A 24,141-nucleotide genomic window follows, 5' to 3' on the forward strand; every position below is an offset into this window, starting at 1 on the left:
GGCAGCGGGTCCCGTCCTTGACCCTCACACCTGGACACCCCCCTGAATCTCATCTCTTTGGGTCCCCCAGGTGATTTTTCTTAATTCCAGGCTTCTAACACCAAGTAAGTGCTGGGCCCCAGCCCTTCTCTGGAGCAGTTCCCAGGGCTTAGAAACTCCCCAGTTGAGAGCACAGCCCCATTCTCCTCCAGCTCAGACCCCCGCGCAGCCCACTGGGGAACTCCTTCATGCGTCTACCGGGCACCAGACTCACCCTGGTGGGGACCCAACTCTTGCGGGTAGCCCGGGAGGCAGCGACCTCAGCGAGGCCCACGGCTCCCCCAGGCCCAGCCCGAGTCCACGCACGGCCTTGTGTTCACACTTACACTCCAGCCATCAGCAAAACCAAGCCAGATCCCGCTGCTGCCCTCTGCCCGCCACGGCCGCCCCTGGTCCAGCCGCCGTTCTCTCCCGCCTGGATCGGGTCAGTCCCCACCTCTGGTCTCCCTGCCGTGGCCCCGGCCCCCACAGTCTCGACACAGCATCCAGGTCACCCCCTGTCCCTGCTTCAGGGCTCCACGGCCTGACGCGCTGCCCACCCCCGCTCGGTCGTCGCCAGCCTCACAGGCCTTCTCCCGTCACCCATGTCCTCTTTGCCTCTCGGATGTCCTCCTGCCTGACATTTGAGGAATCCACGTGCTGTACGGGTGTTCATTTCAAGTGGGCACTCGCTTGTCTAAGCCTTTCGGACCCCGCCCAACCATAGGCCACGCCCCTGGATGCCCATGCCCACTCGGAGGTTCCAGCCGGCTCCCCTCCCGTGGACCCACGGGGTCAGGGTGCCCATGGGGAAACCAAGGCCTGGAGAGGCGGCGGGGCCGGGCTGAGGGCCTGGGCGGCACAGAGCTGTCTCGTCCTTGATCATCCGGCCTGGTACCCACACCCCGCCTGGCTGGCCAGCCCCAACCCCAGCCAGGCCGTGTCCCGGACACTCACCCACACGAGCTGCTCAGGGTTCCACCGAGCAGGGGGCCGAAGATGAGACCGACGCCGAAGCACAGGCCCAGCCGGCCCAGCGCCGCGGGCCGCTCCTCAGGTGTGGACAGGTCCGCGATGACCATCTGGGCAGCTGGCAGGTGGGCCGCAAGCTGAGCCGCACGGACCCCTCACGGAGCCCAGGCCACTCCTCCCCACCGCACCCCGCTCCCTACAGGCCACGCCCCGACGCCCCATCTCTCCTTGGACCTGCCCCCTCCCTATCACCTCCCACGTCACCAGCTGCACCCCGACTTGTCCTCAGGCCGCGTGCTCCCCACCCCCTCCTCCCAGAACCGTGGAGGCACAGCCCATCCCGTACATCACCCCTCCATCCTCGTCCAGGGCCCCTGGGGATGGCGTCCGCCCCGCCCCCGGCTCAGGCCACGCCCACACGAAGCCCCCCACTCCCACCCCCCGCAGTCCAGCCCTGGGCCCCCCGCAACTGGGACCTGTTGCCGAGGGCGCCCTACCTGGCAGCGTGTGCATGAGCGCACCCGGCAGGCGCGAGGCGAAGAGCAGGGCCACGCCCGGCAGGGCCGGGATGCAGGCGGCCGCGAGGAGCAGGTAGAGGGTGGACGAGGCCAGGAAGGACAGCGTGAAGGCTGCGCGCGCCCCATGCTGGTCGGCGAACCTGGGGGCCCACACCCATGACCTCGCCGGCAGGGGTCTGCCCCACACCCGCCCCTCGGGACGGCCAGGGAGCTGGGCCACAGGGAGGTCCGGGTGCTGTGTGGGTGCGGGAGGGCCCGGGTCCCCGCCGCCCTCTTCTCCACCCTTCCCACGCGGCCGGCAGTCTTCAGGGACCTTGGGGGGCTGACCCACTTGGTCACTCCCGCTCCTAGTGACTAGCTTGCGGGATGCAAAGGGGCTGAGGGTGTGGGCATGCTGTACAGAAAGCTCTTCCCCGGCTCAAGTGGGAAATGCCCCCCACCCCCAGGACCCCTGCTCTGTCCCGTGTTACTGGGTCTGGAGCCCCTTCGCCCCTCTGGAGTGACTCAGATCTGACTCCTGCCACGCTGATCTGTCCACGGCAGGGTTTGTAGGAGGGTGAGCCCAGCGCCCCCAGAGCACAAAGACTAACGGGAGTCCCAGTCCCCAGAATTCTCTTTTCCAGAAAAGTTGCTGGTGGAACCCCCCCAGCTCAGCAGGGCAGGGCCTTTACAGCCATGAGAGCCTCGCCAGTTACATCCTCTCTCCAGCCACAAACCAGAATTAGTGGCGGTTATGGGTCGGGACACCCTGGGAGCAGGGGCTTAACCCAGCACTAGAGGGACAGAATTTGAGCAAGCTCCAGGAGATGGTGAGCGTCACAAAGAGTCAGATGCGACTGACCCACGGAACAACAAAGGGTCAAAGTTCATCCGTGCCTCAGGGGCTGCCATCCCCCTGGTGTGGCCCTGTGTGAGGTCTGGGAACCTGGCGTCACCCAGGCCGCGACCTCCCAGGGGCAGGCCTGGGTCGTCATGGGACGAGGGCCCCCAAACTTCCCCACCCCGCCGTACCTGCCGAACACAGGCCCGCCCAGCAGCTGCAGCACACCAAACACGGTCTGCTGGTAGCCAAAGGCGACGGAGTCCAGGCCCAGCCTCCGGGACAGGTACTGAAACACAGGAGGGGGCGCTGGGAGGGGCCCGGAAGGACCCCAGCACCTGTGATCCGGGGCCCTTGGTGGGAAGGGGGCGGAAGGGTAGCTCGGAGCAGGGAATCCTCTGGAGGGAAATGAGGGTCTGACTCTGACTGCTCCACGATGCATCTGGGGTGACCCGTGACCCTGGACTCAGCTGCTTATATCGTAGCAGGGAGCCTGACAGGGCCTCTGGGTCCAGGCTCCAAGGACTCGGCACTCGGTGAAGGCAGCTCTGGCCCCCCTTCCCTTCTTCGGGACACACCGCGAATGTGTGAGGGCAGAGCCCGTTTCGCCCTGGTTCAGCACTCGATGTCTGAAAGCCCCTGGACCTCAGCACGTTCAGAACTGACTCCCGGTTTTCCTCTAAGACCAGCTCCTGCTGATGCTTCCACCCTTGGAGTCCCTGCAGCCCCTCCTGGCTTTGGCGCCTTCTCCCCTCCAGCACTGGTCCCACGGCTGCCCCAGGGCCTTTGCACTGGCCAGCCCACTCCCATGTCTCCTTTAAGGCTTTGTACAGGGTCGCCTTCTTGGAGAGGCCCTACTGACCCCAAACCCGCCACACTCCTCAGCACCCCAGGGCCCCTCCTGCAGCACAGTCTAGCGACACATTGTTCACGGTTGGTGGGTGTCACCTACGCTCAGGACCACCGGCTGTGGGGTGCCCGTGGTCTAGTCCACGTTGTGCTCTGCGGTATTCTGAGCCCTGAGGACAGGCGCTCAGCATACCTGTGAGCATTTGTGGAGCAGACACATGCCCCCCCGCCACCCGGGAGAGCCGGTGGGAGGGGAGGTGACGCTGGGAGCCGCTCCATGCCCTGAGTCCTCAAGATTTCATGTTCACTCATCACTCCGGCACCGGCTCTCTGAAGGGCAGTGAGTGGGGCACCTGCTCGGGCCCCTTGGCTGCCAAGGAGGGGATGCAGGGCTTGGACCAGCCCGGTGGAGTTGAGCCAGGCTTGGGAGGTAGTGAGCTGGGCTCACTGTTTGGCCAGGGACCCCTGCCATGGCTGGACTTGTGACAAAGGCCATACCCCTCCCACCCAGATCCCCAGGCCCAGGCTGCTTACGAGAATCTCCTGGGGAACTTTTAAAAGTGGCCAGTGGCCAGGACCATGGTCCCACCCAGACCAGGCAGACAAGGGCCTGTGGGGCTCCAGCCTTCCAAAGTCCACTGGGAGCTGCTGCCCCGGGAGGGCGAGTCCCAGCAGGCCAGCTGCACACCGGGGTGTGGAATGAGCAGACAGGAGTGCATGGGGGAGGATGATGGGTGGTGGGCACCAGCGAGCCATGGGGGCCACAGGAACCAGGGGCTGCTGGGGGCCAGGCAGAGTCCAGACCAGGGCAGGCAGCAGAGAACCAGCCGGATCAGTCCCGCCCTCACATCCTGGCTGGGGAGACAGAAGCGATCCAAGACCATGACATGCAGTGCGGGGTGTGGGCAAGCCTCACGAGGCCGGACCAACCAGGACTGGAGGGGAAGTGACTCCGGGTACCTGGCGGGTGCTGGGGGAGGGCCCCGCTGTGGAGGAGATCTGCAGCGGAGGGCTGAGCGGGACTAGGAAGTGAGCCGCCCGGGTGTTGGGCTGGTGGGTGAAGAGGGCCAAGGCCCCGAGCCGGGGCGGGAGCAGCAGAGCCAGGACTTGCTGATGGGGGACCCAGAGGCACAGTCCCCGGGGGCCTCAACTGGCTTGGCTCCAGCGCAGGAAGGGGCCCCCAGCGAGAGGAGCCCGGGGCAGCATCAGGCCGGACCACGGGCCCCGCCGGAGCGGGGAGGAAGGTGCGGAGGCGGGCCGGGCGGCCTGGGGAAGGGTACTCACGGGCATAATAGAGAACTGCAAGAAGAGGCAGGTGAGCTCCAGGGCTGCCAGCACGTACGTGAGCAGCACGACCCCCGAGGGGCCCAGGGCGCCCCTCCTGCTGTGGGCTTGGCCCTGGCCCCCGGGGGCCCCGACTTTCTGCATGCTGGGCAGGTGTTGCTGGGAGACCCTGCTGGGATAAGAACGGGAGGCTGCAGGAGCGGGCAGGGAGCAAAAGTCCTCCCGAGCTGGGCGAGGGTGCTGAGTCATGGGGCGGGAGGCGGGCGGCACCCAGAAGGCCCAGGGGAGAGGTCGGGGTGCTGGACTCTCAGCAGGGCTCTCCAGCCTCTTGCTGGGGAGTGACCTTGGGCCGGTCTTGCTCTTGGAGATCAAGTGTCCCTCCCCTCCTCGAGGGCCGACTCTGAGGCTCTGGGCACACGGCCACCATGGAACCAGCGTGGGCTGGGCTCGGGGCCTGACTTTGAGATGGAAACCGAGGCCAGAGTGGTCGCTGACCGCATCTCAGGTAGGTGACTCCCGTGTGTGTGTGTGTGTGTCGGGCGGGTCTTTAGGTCCACAGGGCCCGGCTTCCACCGGCCCTGTGGAGCACTTCTCAGCCGACGGCCTAGTTTGCCCAGCTCTTCCACCAGGCCAGAGGGACTTTCGGAGCAGCTGGGGGTGGGCTGGAGAGGCAGCTCAGCCTTCCAGGCCCCCCAGGCGGGGGACGCAGGCCCTGTCCGCTCCCCACAGCCCCCACCTGCCGTAGCCAGACTCTGCGGTTCCATGGAGGCCTCCACCAGGTTTTGCCAAATGAACACCCAGCTGTACTGTTCGGCCCGAGGGTAGCCTTCAGAACCCAGACCCGGGGGCGGGGAGGGGGTGTGACATCAAGGAGGGACCTGGGGCTGTGCCCAGACTTCCCATCCCGGGGTGGGGGAACTTGCAGGGAGCGGGGCAGAGGGTGAGAGTGGCAGGTCCCAGGTGCACCTGGCTGGCAGGGGTGCTGGAGGGAGCTCAGTACCTGCCTTCCCAGGCACTGTCCTGACGAGGTGAGCCCTCGTGGGGTGAACTCCGGCCTGCCTGCCCTTCCGGAGCTGGGCTCAGGTCCCCGCCTACTCAGGGTGCCCTGGGACACCTGCCCTCCCGGGGTAGTTCCCTGCCCCCGAGGCCAACCGGGACACCCCGCCCCCGCCCGCGACCTCCGCGCTCTCATTGGCCAAGCCCGACACGCCCCCGGCGGGCACCGCTCCGCCCCGCGGCCCCGGACCTGCCCCCTCCTGCTTTTCTCCCGGGTCTGCAAGGGGAGGCGGGAGCTCAGACTGCTGGAGCAGCTCTGGGTATCCAGTCTGGGTTTCGGGTGGGCAGGATGGAGCGGAGGGAGGCAGGAGAGGGGCTGCGATGAAGGATGGGACGAGAAGAGGTGCCAGAAGATGGAGAGGGAGGGCAATGCCTGGCTCGCCCCCTGGGTGGGGTCTGCAGAGAGCCAGAGTGGGGCAGGGAGACAGATGCCTCCTGGGAGCCGCTCTTGGACCCACTTCCCCCGCAGTTACTGAGATGCTGATTCTCCCCACTCTCACACTGTGGTGCACCCACCAGCTTGGTCAGGGCCATCAGAACCCCAAGGTATGCAGGTCCGCCTGGCTTCAAGCTGTCCTTCTGGGGGACTAGCTCGCGCCCCCTTGCAGTCACCCAGAGCCCTTGATGGAGCCCCGGGGAGCACGCAGACTCCCTCTCGGGCCACAGTTTCCCAGATAAATGAGCAGAGGCCCACGCAGGACTCTGCCGCCCTCGACCTGCCTGCAGCTCAGAGCCAGGCCAACGTCAAAACCAAAGTCTCCTCTGCCATGCGTTAGCCTCAGCTCAGGCTGCTCTCAACTGCAGGGACCAGGAGCCTGAGACAGGTGGGGCAGGCAGCCCAGGAGCCCTCTCTGTCTGTGTGGGCGTGTGTGGGCTTGTGTGTGTGTGTGCTCAGTTGTGTCCTGTGACCCCACGGACAGTAGCCTGCCGGGCCCCTCTGTCCACGGGATTCTCCAGGCATATGACTCCTGGAGTGGGTTGCCACGCCCTCCTCCAGGGGACCTTCCCGACCCAGGGATGGAACCCACATCACCTGTGTCTCCCACACTGCAAGTGGGCTTTTTACTGCCGTACCGCCTGGGAAGCCACGGTGCCCAAGGAGACAGGCCAAAGCCCGGAAGTTAAGCGTGGAGTCGGGGGAGGTCCAGGCCTGCTGAGAGGCCTTTCTGGGAGGGCCCTCAGGCCTCAGGCCTCAGGTCAAGTGGCTCATGCCCTCTCTCCCAGAATGGGCCTGTGATGGTGGCAGACTGGAGTCCAAAGGCAAGGGGTGGGCAGGAAGGGGCTGCTCACTCACCTCTCCCTTTCTCCTGCGGCACACAGGACCCACGGGTGGCGCGGGGCTGGCTGGAGCAGAGGCAATCAGATCCAGCCTGAGTATTTGTCACAATAGGCTCTGTGGGCAGGGAGCTTCCTGGTCCCGAGGGAGCTGGGAAATCCATTCACTTCGCTGGGCAACTGCACTTCCTGTGGACCTGCTCCCCACCCCCAGAGCAGTCACAGCCTCCCAGCCGGATCTGAGCAGAGCTGGGATGGAGGGCTTCTCAGAGGAGGTGACGCCTCTGCAGAGTCCTGAGGGTGAGCTGGAGGGGCCCCCGCCACACACCCGCTGCCTGTGATGGTGGTGAGGCGGGCGTGTGCGGGCAGGTGTGTGTGCACGTGTGTCTGAGTGTGTGGGAGAGGGCAGGGCACACCCAGTGTTCAGGTCACGCAAGGAGGTGCTGCACTGCTTGCCCTGACTACCGTGGAGCCCGGGCTCCAAGCCCGCCGCTTCTGGAAGGACCTCCAGCCAATGTGCTGACCGCAGGGGGCAGGCTGGTCAGAGGTGTGTCTGCAGTCCCGAGGAGGTGCCCGCGGACTCAGATAGGAGGTGGTGATGGAGGACGAGAGTCTGCAAATCCAGGGAAGGAGGAGCTGGCGGGGTGTCTGGGTGGTGGCCGTCAGTTGAGAAGGAGCCAGGGTGTGTGCGGGGGGCGGAGTCTGGAGGGGAGTACCTTCTGGGGCTCAGTGCTTGAGGGGGTGGAGTCCTGGCTCACACACAGGTGCAGGAGGTGGGGTCTGAGCCGGAGGTGCGATAGCGTGTCTCCTGCATCAGGACAGTATTTAGGGCCCTGATGCTGGAAGCATGAAAAGCCGGCTTAAAACTCAACATTAAAAAAAAACCAAAGATCACGGCATCTGTCCCATCACTTCACGGCAAACAGAAGGGGATAAAGTGGAAGCAGTGATAGATTTTATTTTCTCGGGCTAACAAATCATTGCAGATGGTGACTGAAGCCATGAGATTAAAAGATGCTTGCTTCTTAGAAGGAAAGCTATGACAAATCTAGACAGTGTATTAAAAAGCAGGGACATCACTTTGCCAGCAAGAGTCCCTATAGTCAAAGCTGTGGTCTTCCCAGTGGTCATGCATGGATGTGAGAAATGGGCCATAAAGAAGGCTGAGCGCTGAAGAATTGATGCTTTCGAACTGTGGTGCTGGAGGAGACTCTTGAGAGTCCCTCGGACAGCATGGAGATCAAACCAGTCAATCCTGCAGGTGATCAACCCAGAATATTCATTGGAAGAACTGAGGCTGAAGCTGAAGCTCCAATCCTTTGGCCACCTGATGCAAAGAGTTGACTCATTTGAAAAGACCCTGATTCTGGGGAAGATTGAAGGCAGGGGGAGAAGTGGACAAGAGGATGATATGGTTGGATGACATCACGGACTCAATGGACATGAGTTTGAGCAAACTCTGGGAGATATTGAAGGACATGGAAGCCTGGCATGCTGTAGTCCATGGAATCACAAAGAGTCGGGCACAACTGAGCGACTGAACAACAGCTCTGAGAGGGACAAACCCAGGAAGGGGCTGATGGGGGTCTCGTGGAACTGTGCTGATTACTCTTCCTGTTCGCCAAGGGCTCACCTCAACGTCACCTCTTCAGGGAAGCCAAGGAGGTTTTGGCTGGAGCAGGATCCAGGCTGGGGGCAGGTCTTCAGGAGAGCTGACCCTTCCAGCCGAGGTGCCAAGGAACCTTCCAGACTGGAGTCTGTGACATAGACTTTGGGGACTGCAGTCTGGGCAGGGACTTCTTGGAGGAGGGGCAGGGGCTGGGCCTTGTGTGGGTTCTGACTCCCCTGTGGGCGGGGTCCGGGGACTGAGCCTTCGGGACTGGACCCGGCCACACCCCCAGAGGAGGCGCTGCTAGCCGCTGGGGGCTTCTCTGCTGACCTCTCGTGATGCGGGGCCCCCTGGACCCAGGGTTCAGGCAGAGGCAGGGCCACAGAGGCCTGGAGCCCCAGCTCTCACCCGCTGGCTCTGCCCCACTCCCGGCCCAGTGTTGGGGCACAGGGGCCCACGCGGTGGGGGGGGGTCACTCACTCCAGGGGCTCTTGCGGGCCGATGGCCACAGCTGAGAGCGGAAGACAGCTTTGATGGGGAAGCATGGTGCTTAGGCCGCTGGAGGCGGCGTCCAGGCCAGAGGCCTGCAGACAGGAGACCCTGGGGCCCTCAGACAACTGCTGGGGTACACTGTGTGATGGCCATGTCCCCCCGTGAGCAGAGAAGAGGAGGAACAGGGGACGCTGCTCTGGAAACCCTCAAGGAGGTGTTGACGGCCCCAGCTTGCCTGGGACCTGGGGCTTCACATGTGCCAACAGGAACTGTCCTGGGCAAGCCGGGCCACCCAGTTATCCTGCCCCTCGGGTTCCTGGAAGCCAGACAGACTCACACTGGGCTCTGACTACAGCAAGGATTGGGGGCATGCTGGGGTGGGGGGCAGCTCGGGCGGCAGAGTGGGGCTGGCACAGTGAGGCTGCAGGCCCCATCTCCAGGGCCCTGGGATTCTGCAGGAACTGCAGCCTCAAGGGAGGGGTGTCCATCCAGGAGAGCCAGGGGTGAGTGGCCAGCCTCCAGTGGTCTGGTGTGGCGCGATGGTGGAAGGGTCGAAGGGCAGCTTGGAAGCAAAAGACGAGCCTTCCAACTTCCCAAGAAAGCAGGGCTCAGAGAGAAGAGCCACACACGCCTGTGTACCAGTCTGGGAGCAGAGAGGGCCCGAGGCAGGACACATGGTCTGCACGTGCGCCTCTCCACGTGCCCCGCGTGTCACGGCCCCTGAAACAGGCACAGGCCCAGGGGACTTGGAGGGAGCTTGCTCTCTCTCCCAAGGACCACCTCCTCCCATCCTGGGCCCTCATCTCCGGCTAGAAGGACTGCCCCCGTTCTGACCATCCATCCCACCTCCACGTCTCCCGGAACCTCCACCCATCGGGAACTCAGCAGGGAATCCAGGGAGAGGCAGTGAGATGTCTAGGACCCAGAAGAGAAGTCACAAACCCATGCAGCCCTTCTTACCCTAGAGCCCCACCCTGGCCAACCCCGTCCCCTCCCCTCTCCAGGACGGCAGTTTCGGGGAGCCTGGCTATTCAGGTTCCGTTGGGGGCAGCCACGCTGACGGCTCCAGGCGTGACGAGCGGTAGCCGCCCATCTCTGCTCCGGGCGCCCTGGGACATGGTGGGCAGGTTTCTAGGGTCCGTGCTGCCGCCCACCCCTGGGCCTCTGGTTGGTGCCCAGCTCGGGGGTGGCCAGGTCTCGCATGTATTTTGCGAATGGAATGCTAGCTACGAGGGATGAGCCAGGCCTCTCTCTCTGCCCCTGCCACCCTGGGACTCAGCCCCACTGGATGAACCGGTGAACACAGGGCACAGGTGGGACACCCCTGGTCCAGGCCTTGATCTGACAGTCAAGGAAGAGGGGCTCTGCAAGGTCACGGAGCCGACAGCGGCTGAGCAGGGGCCAGCCACGCTCTACAGGCAGCCCTGCTGGGCCAGCACGTCCACGGCTTAGCCGGCCTTGACAAGCGTCTCGTCCTCTCAAGCCTCAGCGTCCCCATCTGTGAAACGGTGTGTTTGTCAATCATGTCTAGTGCTTTTCCACCCCATGGACTCTAGCCTGCCAGGCTCCTCTGTCCATGGAATTTTTCAGGTAAGAATATTGGAGTGGGTTGCCATTTCCTCCTGCAGGGGATCTTCCCTGACCCAGGGATCAAACCTGAGTCTCTTGTGTCTCCTTCACTGCAGGCAGATTCTTTTTTAAAAAACTATATTTATTTCTTTTTAATTGATTGATGATTGCTTTACAATATTGGTTTAATTTCTGTCGTTCATCAACATGAATTAGCCATGCTGCTGCTGCTAAGTTGAGTCAGTCGTGTCCGACTCTGTGCAACCCCATAGACAGCAGCCCACCAGGCCCCTCCATCCCTGGGATTCTCCAGGCAAGAGTACTGGACTGGGTTGCCATTAGCCATAGGTGTACATAGGTCAGGCCTTCCCAGTGGCTCAGCGGTAAAGAATCTGGCCTATAGTGCAGAAGTCGCTGGAGGTGCAGGTTCAATCCGTGGGTCAGGAAGATCCCCTGGAGGAGGGCATGGCAACCCAGTCCGGTATTCTTGTCTGGAGAATCCCATGAACAGAGGAACTTGGTGGGCTGCAGTCCACAGGGTCGCAAAGAGTCAGACACGACAGAAGTGACTTAGCAGGCACGCACGTACATGTGCCCCCTCGCTCTTGAAGCTCTCTCCCGCCTCCCACCCTTTCCCACCCCTCTAGGTTGTTACAGAGCCCTGGTTTGAGTTCCTGGAGTTGTGTCGTAAGGCAAATTCCCATCGGCTGTCTAGTTACATATGTATCTGCCTCCCTGCTGCTCTCTCCACTCATCTTACCCTCTCCCTCCCCGCCGGGTCCACAAGGCTGTCCTCTGTGTCTGCGTCTCCATCACTGCCCTGAGGGCAGCCCCGTCTTTCTAGATTCCACATATATGAGTTAATATACGACATTCGTTTTTCTCTTTCTGACTTACTTCACTATGTATAATGGGCTCTAGGTCCATCCACCTCATTAGAACGGACTCAGATGCATTGTTTTTTATGGCTGAGAAGTATTCCATTGTTGGAGAAGGCAACGGCACCCCACTCCAGTACTCTTGCCTGGAAAATCCCATGGACGGAGGGGCCTGGTGGGCTGCAGTCCATGCGATCACTGAGAGTCGGGCATGACTGAGCGACTTCACTTTCACTTTTCACTTTCATGCACTGGAGAAGGAAATGGCAACCCCCTCCAGTGTTCATGCCTGGAGGATCCCAGGGACGGGGGCGCCTGGTGGGCTGCCGCCTGTGGGGTCACACGGAGTCGGGCACGACTGAAGCGACTCAGCAGCAGCAGCAGTATTCCATTGTATGTATGTACCCATGCCTCTTTATCCACTCATCTGTCGATGGACATCTAGGTGCTTCCACGTCCTTGCTGGTGAATAGTGCTGCAGCGAACACTGCGGTACATGTGTCTTTTCCAGTTTTGGTTTCCTCAGGTTATATGCCTAGAAGTGGGATTGCTGGGTCCTATGGTGGTTTTATTCTTGGTTTCTAAAGCAATCTCCCTGCTGTCTTCCGTACTGGCTGCATCAATTTACATTCCCACCAGCAGCACAAGAGTGTTCCCTTTTCTCCACACTCTCCAGCACTTGTTGCTTGCAGATGTTTTGATGATGGCCATTCTGACCAGTGTGAGGTGATATCTCATTATAGTTTTGATTTGCATTTCTCTAATAATGAGTGATCTTGAGCATCTTTTCATGTGTTTATTAGCCATTCATATGTTTTCTTTGAAGAAATGTCTGTTTAGGTCTTTTGCCCACTTTTTGATTGGGTTGTTTGTTTTTCTGCTATTGAGTTGTATCAGCTACTTATATATTTTGGAAATTAATCCTTTGTCAGTTGTTTTGTTTGCTATTATTTTCTCCCATCCTGAGGGTTGTGTTTTCACCTTGTTTCTACTTTCCTTTGCTGTGCAAAACTTTTAAGTTTAATTAGGTCTCATTTGTTTATTTTTCCTCTTATTTCCATTATCCTAGGAGGTGGGTCACAGAGGATCTTGCTATGATTCTGTCTACAGTGTTCTGCCCATGTGTTCTTCTGAGAGTTTATAGTTTCTGGTCTTATACTCTGGGGCTTCCTTGGTGGCTCAGAGGTAAAGAACCTGCCTGCAGGACAGGAGCTGTGGGAGACGTGGGCTTGATTCCTGGGTGGAGAAGATCCCCTGGAGGAAGGCATGGCAATCCACTCCAGTATTCTTGCCTGGAGAATCCCATGGACAGAGAACCGTGGTGGGCTACAGTCCACAGGGTCACAAAGACTCGGACATGAGTGAGTGACTTAGCACACAGCATGCGTGGTCTTACATTTAGGTCTTTAACCCATTTTGAATTTATCTTTGTGTAGGGTGTTAGGAAGTGTTCTAATTTCATTCTTTCGTATGTAGCTGTCGTGTTCTCCCAGCACCACTTATTGAAGAGACTGCTGCTGCCGCTGCTGCTAAGTCGTGTCCGCCTCCGTGTGACCCCACAGACGGCAGCCCACCAGGCTCCCCCATCCATGGGATTTTCCAGGCAAGAGTACTGGAGTGGGATGCCATTGCCTTCTCTGATTGAAGAGACTGCCTTTTCCCAATTGCATATTTTTGCCTGCTTTGTCAAAGATACGGTGCCCATAGGTGTGTGGGTTTATCTCTGAGCTTTCCATCTGGTCCCATGGGTTTAGTCTTCTGTTTTCATGCCAGCACCATACTGTCCTGATGACTGTAGCTCTGTAGCATAGCCTATAGCTTTGCAGTATATTCCTGAAATCAGGTAAGTTGATTTCTCCAGCTCCATTCTTCTTTCTCTCAAGACTGCTTTGGCTGTTTGAGGTCTTTTGTGTTCCCATACGAATTGTGAAATTTTTTGTTCTAGCTCTGTGAAAAATGCCATTGGTAATTTGATATGCAGGCGGATTCCCTCCTGCTGGGCCAAAGGGGACAACGCCAATTCCTCCCTCCTAAGATACACATGCGAGTTTAATGGAGCAATTTGCACGTAAGTTGTGTGGCCAGGGGTGGCTACCTGGCACAGAGAGGGTGTGCTGCCAGCAGCAGCTGGGTCCCAACCAGGGCCACTGCTGAGTGTCGGGCACGTGTGCAGAGGGTTGGACGGCCTGAGTGTTAGATGGAGACCCTCCAGGCACAGCAATCTGCATCCACAGACGCCCCTGGGTGGGGCAGGGTCCTAGCTGCTTGTTATGTAAAGGCCGCTTCATCCTGTCTGACAGTTTATTGGGGAACTGCACATGACTAGGTGACGCAGATGCTTTTGTTGGGGTCTGAGTCACACTGCCAGCCCCTGTCCCTGGGCTTGGAGCAAACGTCCAGGTTTTATTACAAAAGCAGCCAGTGGGGTCCTCAGGGCTTGGCTGGGCCTTGCCCTTCCGCCAGGTCTGGAGGGAGAGACCGACCAGGAGGCTGCTGGCCAGGCACACAGACATGGCCTCTGAGCCTCTTCGGGAGCCACGCAGATGAGAAAGCGAGGCACGGAGCAGTCACCTGTTTTCCTTTGCCCGAGGAGGAGGTGGTCACTCTGCCCAGCTCTGAAGCCCACAGATCTCTCCCGCCCCGTACCTGCTGTCATGGCAAGCCTGCCAGCAGGGAGTGAAGTGGCAGAGGTGGAAAAGTCAGATGCCACCAGCAGGAATCCGGGCCCCCCGGCACCCTGCGGGCAGCTGTGGCCGGTGGCCAGATCCCCTGACCCCCCAGCAAGGGCCTGCTGCCTCTCACCTGCCACCTGCGCTCCAAAGTCACGAGGCGCCGTCCTCCTGAGTCCCCCCCTCCTTCCGTCTGCCGCCACCCCAGGCTCCTGGAGCCCTCAGACCTGGCCTCGCTGGGGCCCCCAGCCCCCGGCCTGGGGCCCCGTCATTACCCGCTTGACTGCCTTTCTCACCTCGCTCCCAGGCGCTGGCACCTGCCTCCACCACTCAGACTGCAGAAGCCTGGACCCCCAGCTAGAAACCTCTGGTGCTCCCTCGTGCCTTCAGGATGAAACCAGTCCTGAGCCAGACGGAGCCCCGGGCCCTGCGAGCCAGCCGTCTCCAGCCCCCACCAGGCCCGTGCCCGTCTCCCTCTGCGGGGCACCAGCCGCGATGGGCTGGGAATGCCTTTCCCCTTCCCTGCCTGGGGCCCCCTCCCTTCCCAAGCGCCTCCTCCTCATCTCAGACCTGGAGTGGCCCCTGCTGGGGGCTCCTGCTGGGGGCTCACATCTCCCCCTCATTGCACGACCCCTCCCCCCGGTAGCTGTGGAGGGTCAGGGCTTGTGCGTGCTTGTGGGTGGCTTGGATGCGGATTGCAGTCCTTCCCTGGTGGCTTGCAGGGTTCCCTCAGGGTGTAGGCTTATTTTCGAGTGTGGACAGCTGATGGAGAATGCGGGGCACGCAGGTCCTTCCAAGCTCGCGTCTTATCTGCTGCTCCCCAGTCAGATGCTCCCGCCTGAGGGGCCCGCATGTGCCCACAAGGCTCCAGGCCCTGGCTCCCAGCCCAGAAATGAGAGTTATGATTACTGATTTGGTTGTTGATGTTGTTAGGTGAATCAGAGTTCAGTTCGCAGACCAGGGGTCGAACCCAGGTCTCTGCCAGTGAAAGCGCCCGGGTCAAACCACCGGACCACCAGGGAGCTCCCCAGCGGCGCTTCAGGAGGAAGGGCCGTACGCAGCGGCCGCCCTGACCCTGCAGCGGGCGGCCGGGTGCGGGCCTTACGGGGGGCTCAGGCCAGCGACCCCGGTGGAGGGGCGAAGGCAGGGGCCCTGGGGTGAGGCCTGGCCCTGGTGGGGCACCCTGGTGGGGTGACGGGGCAGCAGCGGAGGAGGGAGAGGGGGGAAGGGAAGGGCAGGGGTCGGGGCCTGGGGAAGCGGGGAGGGGAGAGGACGGGAGGCCGGCAGGGCCCTCGCCTGGGGTCTGTGCGCTCTTGGTCTCCCCCCTCCCCGCCCCTGCTCCCTAGCTCCCGCCCGGGCCTGGAGACAGGAGAGGCCCGAGCACTATTTCCCACTAAGGTGTGAGTGACACCTAGGGGTGCTAGGATGGTTTTGAAACTGAGGCTTCCCCACTCCACAGACTTGACCGGGCCACCCTGGGCAGACCCCCACCCCAATCTTAGACTTGAGACTCGGGGGTCACAGGGGACGAGACCCTTGTCCAAACCACCCACAGGGTGAGGAAGGGGCGAGGTGGGCGGGCGAGGGCGGGGGCGGCCTGGGGGACCGCTGGGGTCCGTGTGCGCCGGGGCGGGCTGCAGCGGACGGCGGTGCCGCCAGTGGACACCAGGGGGCAGCAGGCCTCCAGTTTCGGGCCTCCGGCGGCGGAGGCACGGTGGGGAGGGGCCGGAGCCCGGCCCGGGGCGGCCGCTCCCGGGGAGGACGGTCCCCCTCGCCTCAGCCCCTCTGACGGGGCCACTGTAGGGCGGGGGGGCGTGGGGGGGGGGGACGGGACAGACACCCCTGGCGCCGCGCGCCCGCTCTGCCCAGCCCCGGGCTCAGGGGAGGGCCGGCTTTCACCTCCTGACCCTGTCCTGATCAGCTGCTTTGCTCACCTTGGAAACTCGCCCGGGGGGAGCTGGGGAAACGTGAAGAAAGAGTGGACGGGGGAGGGGGCGGGTGGCGAGGGCGGCGGCGCCTCCTGCATCTTGCCCTGACGGGGGACGCCCCGGGGCTGGCGCCCCAGTACGGGGTCAGCACTAGTGCTCAGCGGGGTCTCTGAGGCCCGGAACCCCCTGTCTTGTTGGGTGACTGCAGACCAAGTCCTGCTGGGGAGCCGGGGGGCCAGGGGGTGGGACGCACTCACACCTCCTCCCTGGCATTTCAGCTGCTCCTAAACCAGGTTGGGTAGGGGCAGCAGGGTGGGAGGTGAGTCCCCGGTGTCCCCGGGTGGACAGAAGATGCTCACGGGGACCCCACTAATTCAAGAAGATAAGACAGGAAGTGGGGGGGCATGGTGGGCGTGAGGGCTGTGGATGGGGGCTGTTTATTCCCGAGGCAGGACCGTCTGGTCTGTCTCCTGCGGGCGAGGAGGAGGGGAGCCTGGTGGGACTCAGAGCTGACCACAGAGGGGTCTGAGGTGGGCCCTGGGACCCTCCTCCGTGCCTGCCCTCTGCCCCAGGCCTCCTCCTCTGCCCTGGGAGGCTCTGTCTGGAGTCACTCGGGTGACCAGTGGTCCAGGGTCTCCAGGGTCTCTGGCTTCTGACTGAAGCCAGAAAAGTCCTCGGCAAGGTGGGACGAAGGGGTCCCTCTGCTTGAGACCCTGGGGAGAGCGCAGGGAGCCGCCCCGGGCTACTTTGGAGTTGGGGATGGGGCACTCTGGGGCCCTGGGCTGCTCCTGTTCCCGCCACTCCCCCTCCCTCGCCCCCAGGGCTGCCCAGTCCTTCCCGCAGATTCGGGGAGGGGGGCGTGAGGACCCCGGCCCGGACCCCCAGCACAAGGCCGCCCCTGTAATCGGAGCTTCGGATTCGCGTCGAGCGGCTTGTGGACGCGTCAGCGGAGGGAGGCCGGCACCTGCGGAGGACGTGCCTGGCAGCGGCCCGAGAACAACCCGTCCTGGGGGGGCCGGGGGCGGGGCGAGCCGAGCGCGGGAACTCGGTGCGGGAGGGACGGCTCGGCCGCGCGGGCGCTGGGCGCCGGCCAAGTGCGCCGGGAACCCTCCTGAGCAGGCGCGGGCGCCGGGTCTGGCCGCCCATCGCTGGGGGCTGGCGGTTAATCTGTAACTCTCCTACCCCTTGGAGGCCCCATCTTATAGAGGAGAGAAGGTGAAGCTTAGAGGGGCCTGCGGGGCCGGCCCGGGGCCTTGGTGCTGTTTGCTGCTGCATGATGCGCCTTGATGCCCCAGGCACGCTGCGTGGTCTTGTGGAGAGCCTTGCCTGGTGGGCGCCAGGTGGAAAAGCTAAGACCTACACAGGGGAGGAAACATGACCGAGCAGGAGTATGGTCACCTCCCTGGTGGGATGAACCCTAGGGGTCAGCCATCCCTGGGCAGGGCTTGGGAGGGATGTCAGGGGGAGGGGAACCTGGGGGCTCTTGACTTTTCCTCTCCTGCTTTCCTGCCTACCAGACCCTCATAGGAGTCCAGGGGGCTGGGCCAGGGGCATGAACCAGCTGCCCTTGAGCGCTGGATGACCACAGGCAGTGTGCTTAACCCGTCTGAGCCATGGGCTCCTCTCTTGGAAAATGGGCAATAAAACACCTCCCTCTGCAGGTTCTGGAAAGGGTTATGAGGCAAGGTGCCCAGCCAGGGTGCAGGGCAGGCTGGAGGGCCCTGGTGTGGTCAGGGTTCGCCGTGTCCCTCCAGACTTCTCAGATGGGGCGCCACTCTGGATAGCAGTTGGGGAGCTGCTGGGAAGGCACAGGCACAGACAGGCCCAGGAGAACTGTGGGGGGGGTGAACCCCCAACACACACTGGCCCTGTGGGCCTCCAGGAGAACTGTGGGGGGTGAGCCCCCAACACACACTGGCCCTGCGGGCCCCCAGGAGAACTGTGGGGGGTGAGCCCCCAACACACACTGGCCCTGCGGGCCCCCAGGAGAAGGGGGCTTTGGGGCAGCTAGAGAGGCGGCTGATGGGGGACTCGGCCAGCAGGGGGCAGCATGCGGCTGCAGATGGTGTTTTCCGGACACCAGGGACCCGGCTCCCACTTAAGCCCGGAAAGGCTCCCTCTCCCAGACTCAGCCTCCACAGCTGTAAACAGCCCACAGTCCCCATGCCTGCCTGCGGGGCTTTGCAAGGACTAAACCCCACCAGGGCCTTGACCACTGTTAGCTGGAGCAGGCCCTTGAATCTTCCCCAACCTTCACTCCTCGTCTAGAAAGTGCCCACCGGGGTATACCCGGGCCATCTATGCGGGTCGGGGGAACCAGTGTCTGTCACAGACACCCCTCATTTTTACAGTGGCTGAAGATGCTATAAAAGTTCATTTCGCACTCCCAAGATGGTCAGGTGGGTGTGCAGAGGGCGCTGCTGGGGCTGGGGGGGTCCCACTCTGGGTGGGCTTTCGGGGCTCCTGCCCCCTGCAGCGGGGAGGCGGGGAGGAGGAGGATTGCCCTGTGGGCCTGGTGGGGAAGCGGCCCCTGCCCACGTTCCGTAGCACCCTGGCCGCTAAGGGCTGGGGGAGAACCGCGTGGTTCAGTGTGCTCAGAGAAGGCAGAGGTCTGGTGAGCTCATGGCTTCTCCTGTGCCCTCCTTGGTTGGCCGAGGGGCGAGCTACAGCGATGCGGGATGCAGCAGGGGGCCTGGTGCTTAGGCCTGCCCCCCCCCACCCCGGCTGCAAATAGGCTCTGCTCCCCTCCCCTCTTGCAGGATTTGGGGGCTAGAGTAGCCACACCCCTCCTGGTTCTGATGTCTGCACAAACCTTGTTCCTTTTCGCTTGCTTTTTTCCTTCGGCTACATTTTTAATTACAAAAGTAGAGCCTGGATGTTGTGCCTAGATAGATGCTCGCTCTCAGAGGCTGTGGGCCTCTTCTCAGGGCAGAACTCAGCTCCTCCCCCCCATCTCAGGCTCAGGGAGGGACCTAGCCCACTCCTGGGACCAGCAGGTTCAGTAGGCCAGAGGGTACCACCCTGGATCAAATTTGGGGTCCCAGACTCACAAAGTCACCTCCCTGAACTAACAAGGCGGCCCAGAGAGGAGGTGTCCCAGCAGCCCCTGGAGAAGTATTAAGTAAGAAGTCAGAAGACAGGCGGTGGGGCGGGTCTAAACCCTGCCTTGCGGCCCGGGCGGCTCACCCAGGCTCTCTGTTCCCTGTCCCGTAGGACAGGTGGGGCTCAGTCAGGGGGCCACGGAAACCGTCCTGCCCAGGGCTCAGCTGCCCGAGGCTCCACGGCTGCGGCAGTGACCTGGAGAGATGCCACACCCACCCCTGTCCATGGAGACCAGGCTCCGAGTCACAGGCTGCTGGTCTTGTCACTGTGGAGGCCCTGGGGCCCACCAGCTGGACTCAGCTGGCACCCATGGAGGTGTCCTGTGTGCCCCGGAGGGGCTGGGGCAGCCCTCCTACGCCGTTCCCTGGACGGTGCATGCAGAGGGCGGGTCGCGTGGAGGCCTGGTTTACTGCTGGCTCCCGGTAATCTACGAGGAGCGTGCTGGGTCTCCCGCCCTGTGGGGCCCTGGGCGGACAGGTGCTCACACCACAAGGCAGTCCCCGGGGGTCCAGAGCGGGGCTGGGAGGGTGGCAGCTTCTCTCTTGTCGGAAAGGAGACAGCCTGGAGACAAAGCCTGGTTGGCCCTTCCCTGGCCTGCCTTCCTGGGTGGCTGGAGCTGGGGCATCCTGACCCGGTGGGAAATCCTCGGGGCGGGGGGGACGTGGTTCCATGTTGTGTGTTCACTGCCCGCTGTGGACTGTGCATATGGCCTTTGGGAGGCTGGCGCAGCCGTGGCACTCGGGTGGGGCGAGGCCCAAGCTGGGAGACTCGAGCCCCGCCCAAGGGATCCACAGGACCAGGGCAGCCTTTGTCATCTTGTTTTTATTTTCCCGGAAGGTAAAAACTTGTCACATCTGTACTTGCTGTGGGAAATCTGGACTCCAGTGTACAAAAAAGAATAAAGAAATGGACACAAAGCATCAGCTTTGGTCCTGCTCTCCAGAGCCAAGGGTGGTGACCTGCCCTGTCCCGAAGCTGGGTGGAGGCCCCTCCTTTCCAACCTTTCCTCCCCTGAGCTGCCTCCAGGACATCTGTAGTGTCGTCCCGGAGCCCCATTCCCTGAGTGTCCTGGAACCCACGGGACCCTGCGGGGGAGGCAGACAGGTGGGGCTGGGCCAGCCTCCTCTAACCTCCTTCACTGGGCCCCTGGGCTCCCCAGTGGAGAAGCCTCCACTGTCCTGTCCAGAACCTAGCACTACAGCCTCTAGCCAGCCAGCCTGGGCAGTCCGGAACCCCGCCTGGCCAAGCCGTATGCGGCTGAGCACCCAGTTAGTAATGTGATGGGCACAGCTCAGGACTAGTGTCTTCAGACCCTGGCCCCAGACGATTACAGCTGGCCCTCAAGGTGTCTGCCACTTTGCCCTGGGAGAAAAGTGGAGCAGAGCTTTCCTCCCCCTGGTCCCCCAAACCCTCTTTCTCTTAGCTCGAAGGCCTTCGGTCTAGCAGGTGTTAGGGCTCCAGGTGCGCGGAACCCCGGCAGGGACACAAGCCTCGGGCGCGGCAGGCCGCGCGGGGGCAGCCGAAGACCCCCTCTAGCTCCAGCCAGGGACGAGCTGTCCGCGGCGGCTTAAAGGACCGTCAACTGGCACCGGAGGCCGAAGGCCGAGCGCAGGCGGCCGGGCTGGACGACCCCCGGGAGGCCAGTTGGGCCAGGCTGAACGCCGGTCCTGCCGGGGGGTCGTCGCCCGCCGAGCCCGGGAGGGCGCGCGGGCTGGGGTGTCGGGGGGCCCTCGCCACCATCGCTGAGCAGCCCCCGCCTTGCAGACAAAGGAGCCGGCGGGGGGCGGGAGCGGGGGGTGGGGGCGGGGGGGGGGATGGGGCGAGGGGGCGGGGCGCCGCGGTGTCACGTTACCGCCCGCAGCGCCCTTTAACTCCGGCCCCGCCCCGCGCCCCGCCCCCGCCCCCGCCGCCGCGCGCGCCCCGCGCCCTGCCAATCGGCCCTCGCGCCCCGCCCCGCCCTCGGGTGGGTGTGTGCGCAGGGCCAATGGGTGGCGGGCGGGGGCGGGGCGCCGGAGGGGCGGGGGAAGCGCGGCTCCGGCCAATCGCCGCGGTGTTGTTGAAACTGAAAATACTACATTATGCTAATAAGAGCAGGGCCCGCGCGCGGGGGGGGGTGGGACCCTCGCGTATAAAGGGGCGCGCGAGGACTGGGCGTTCCACAGGCCAAGTGCTCTGCGCTCGGTGGGTGCCAGCCAGGCCAGAGCCAGCCGAACGAGCGAGGACAGGCACAGAGGGGGCGCGGCCGCCAGTCGGACGACACCGCGAGCGAGCCTCAGGAGCAGTCAGCAGCCCGACAGCCAGGTAGCCGCCGCGCCGCACTCCCGCCGCGTCCCTGTGCAAATGCAGACTCCGGCTGCGCGGGGTCTCATTTGCACGCGGCCCCCGCCCTCCTTCCCTCTCCTCCTCCTCCCTCCTCCTTTTCCTCTCCTCTCCTGCCGCCCGTCCCGCGCAGCCCCCGACACGTCCGACGTGTGTCTCCGCAGCGCATTGGCAATGGAGCGCCTGGTCTCCCGCCGCACCTTTCCCATGATTGCGCGCACCAGCGCCTGCCGCAGCCTCTTCGGGCCGGTGGACCACGAGGAGCTGGGCCGCGAGCTGCAGATGCGCCTGGCCGAGCTGAACGCCGAGGACCAGCGTCGCTGGGACTACAACTTCCAGCTGGACATGCCACTGCCGGGCCCCGGGCGCCTGCAGTGGACCGAGGTGGATAGCGAGTCCGTGCCCGCCTTCTACCGCGAGACGGTGCAGGTGGGGCGCTGTCGCCTGCTCCTGGCGCCTCGTCCCCGCCTGGACGGCGGCGCGGTCAATAGCCCGCCTCCCGGGCCGTCGGCCGATGAGTCCCTCGACGGCCTCGCGGAGGCGCCGGCGTCGCCGTCCAGCGGCCCGGCCGTAGCGCCTGCCCAGGCCGCGGCCCCGGTGCCTCAGGAGGGCGCCGAGGCGGAGGCGGTGCCGCCGCCGCGCAACCAGGAGCCCCAGGCTGAGCCGCCGCACTCAGGGATTTCGGGGCGCCCCGCGCCGGGCACTGCTGCCGCTGCCACCAATACCGCCGCCAGCGCCGCCGCTGTTGCCACCACTGCCGCCGCCGGAGGCGCCGCGATCAAGAAGCTGTCCGGGCCTCTCATCTCCGGTGAGCCCCGCGCGGCCCCGCCCCGGCCCGGCTCGGCCCTGCTTTGTCCGGCCAGCCGGGTTCCCCGGCCCTCGGGGGCCTCCCTGGGTTCCCGCCTCCTCCGTGGCGTTAAAGGGCCCGCAGCGCGCAGGGCGAAGCTGCGCCCACACCCCGTCCCCACCCTGTGGTCGTGCTCTCTAGAGGTTCGCACGGGAGGGTTGGGAGGGCGCGCCCTGTTCCCCTCTGAGCACGATCCACGCCGAGGCCACCGAAGCCCCTCCTCGGGCGCGGCCCGGCGCCGCAATCGCGGCGCGGAGGGGGTTAAGCGCGGCGGTAGCCCCGGGGGGCTTGGCCGCGGGACAAGGGGAAATGCTTACACAGCACATTGCGCGGCGACGTAAACAAAGCTGACCCGCCGCGGACCTCGGCGCGGGCGGGGACGGCGCCCCCACCCCGGCCCGGCAACCGCCCGCGCGCCCCCCTCTCCGCCCCGGCCCCCTCTTAGGCTCTCCGGCTCGCCCCGTCCTGACCGGCTACCCGCGCTGTCGCCCGCAGACTTCTTCGCCAAGCGCAAGAGACCCGCGCCCGAAGCCAAGGCGTCGAACGAGGTTCCCGCGGGATGCGCCGCGCCTGGCGCCGCTCCAGCCGTCGGCTCGGCTGAGCAAACCCCGCGCAAGCGGCTGCGATGAGAGGTGAGGGCGGCGGCCGCGGCGGGGGGGCGGGGGGGGGCGTCCCGCGCGGTCCTCGCGGCTCTTCTGTCTCCCCTCGTTCACCACGCCTCTCTCCCGTAGCCTCGTGCCCAAAGAGCCCTGACGGAGCCCGTCGGGCAGCGGACAGGAGAGGAGCGCTGGGCCTCGGCTGGGACCGTCCATGTAGCAGCAACCAGCGGCAGCTGCCGCGAAGCGTTCGGTTTCGTGTTTAAAGTTTGACAACTGTGCAATGTATTAATAACGTCTTTTATATCTAAATGTATTCTGCCCAAGGAGTACACTGGTCCCAAGGTGTAAAGCTTTAAGAGTCATTTATATAAAATGTTTAATCTCTGCTGAAACTCAGTGCAAAAAAATGAAAAAAGACAAAAAAAAAGGAAAAAAGAAAAAAAACCTGTATATTTGTACAAAAATTTTTAAAGTTATACTAACTTATATTTTCTATTTATGTCGAGGCGTGGGCCGCTCTGCCACGCCGCAGCTCGGTTATTGGTTATGCCAAAGGCACCTCACTCGCATCTGGTTATCAACAAATGTAAATTTATTTTTTGTAGCCTATTCTGGGGGGAGGGGGTCACTCACAAGCTGTAGCTGCCGTACAAGCCCATCTAGCTTGCAGTCTCTTCGCGCTTTCGCTCTTTTTACTATTATGATTATTTTAAACTTGAAGACAAATCTGTTTTTTTTGAAATGGTTCCTGAGCCGTCTGCACCACTGCCCCGGCTCCTCGTCCGCCGGGTTCTAAATAAAGAGGCCGAAAAATGCTGCAACTCAGCTCCCGTGTGCTTGTACTGCCTCCAGCTTTCGCCCCTGGCACCCCCCAAAAGTTAGGGAGTTAGAGCTGGGGGGGCAGCCTAAGAGGCTGGGGACGGGGACTTTCTCCTGGCAGCGCTGGCGCGCCCACGTGCACCACGGCGCTAATTTAGGGATGAGCGGCCCCGCCCTCGTTGTCGGTTTATTACACACACGAATACACACACACACCCCGTGCAGGGCTCGGAGCAGAGACCAAGACTCAGTTTCCCTGGCTCCGGGGAAGCCCCCCATACCCCGGCTGCCCAGTGGGACTCAGGTGGGCACCGGCGGGGGCCGGGCTGGTCGCGGGCCCAATGAGCGGGACCTGAGCTTTTAAAGTTCTCGAGACCCCGTACAAGGTGGAGCCTCTAGCCGCTCCGAAGCCCCCAGCTTCGTGGGTCCTGGTGTCCCCCAGGGTGGGTCCTCAGGACCCAGATGTGTTCCCGGCCTGTTGGGCCCACAGTGGGTGAGGGGAGGGCTGCGGGGGAAGA

General features: G+C 63.1%; 2 protein-coding genes across 10 annotated transcripts in view; one reads left to right on the plus strand and one right to left on the minus strand.

Annotated features, from left to right (window-relative positions):
- The window catches only part of SLC22A18 (solute carrier family 22 member 18), an 18,678-nt gene extending 13,197 nt beyond the window's left edge, over positions 1-5,481 (minus strand). Inside the window, exons 1-5 of one of the 2 annotated variants that reach the window (XM_070457836.1) lie at positions 5,462-5,481; positions 4,462-4,633; positions 2,520-2,617; positions 1,488-1,648; positions 976-1,108 (exon numbers count right to left, since the gene is read on the minus strand). In XM_070457836.1, coding sequence (XP_070313937.1) covers positions 976-1,108; positions 1,488-1,648; positions 2,520-2,617; positions 4,462-4,605 — 536 coding nt within the window. In that variant the 5' untranslated portion in view covers positions 4,606-4,633; positions 5,462-5,481. Of the gene's footprint in view, positions 1-975; positions 1,109-1,487; positions 1,649-2,519; positions 2,618-4,461; positions 4,716-5,461 lie in introns of those variants that run through there. The other variant, XM_020883280.2, reaches the window with a different exon arrangement.
- On the plus strand, positions 4,121-23,629 carry CDKN1C (cyclin dependent kinase inhibitor 1C). 8 transcript variants are annotated; one of them, XM_070457838.1, is made up of 8 exons: positions 4,121-4,206; positions 4,829-4,966; positions 12,817-12,943; positions 13,286-13,408; positions 21,202-21,340; positions 21,523-22,166; positions 22,651-22,837; positions 22,937-23,153. In XM_070457838.1, exons 4-8 carry the CDS (start codon positions 13,393-13,395, stop codon positions 22,956-22,958), a joined length of 1,008 nt encoding a protein of 335 aa, XP_070313939.1. In that variant the 5' UTR covers positions 4,121-4,206; positions 4,829-4,966; positions 12,817-12,943; positions 13,286-13,392; the 3' UTR covers positions 22,959-23,153. The 8 variants fall into 8 exon arrangements, with proteins under 8 accessions (XP_070313939.1, XP_070313938.1, XP_070313940.1 ...); XM_070457837.1 differs by having other exon boundaries at positions 4,151-4,421; XM_070457839.1 differs by lacking the exon at positions 4,829-4,966 and having other exon boundaries at positions 4,151-4,421.
- The last annotated feature ends 512 nt before the right edge of the window (positions 23,630-24,141 follow it).

This window comes from Odocoileus virginianus, chromosome 28 (assembly GCF_023699985.2).
Source record: "Odocoileus virginianus isolate 20LAN1187 ecotype Illinois chromosome 28, Ovbor_1.2, whole genome shotgun sequence".
In the NCBI taxonomy this organism is placed as follows: Eukaryota; Metazoa; Chordata; class Mammalia; order Artiodactyla; family Cervidae; genus Odocoileus; species Odocoileus virginianus.

Excerpts from the sequence above, each read along its gene's own strand:
- CDKN1C (XM_070457843.1), top strand. Across the intron at positions 22,167-22,650 it reads GTCCGGGCCTCTCATCTCCG|GCTCTCCGGCTCGCCCCGTC; the intron begins GTGAGCCCCGCG and ends GCCCCCTCTTAG. Across the intron at positions 22,838-22,950 it reads GCAAGCGGCTGCGATGAGAG|AGCCCTGACGGAGCCCGTCG; the intron begins GTGAGGGCGGCG and ends TCGTGCCCAAAG.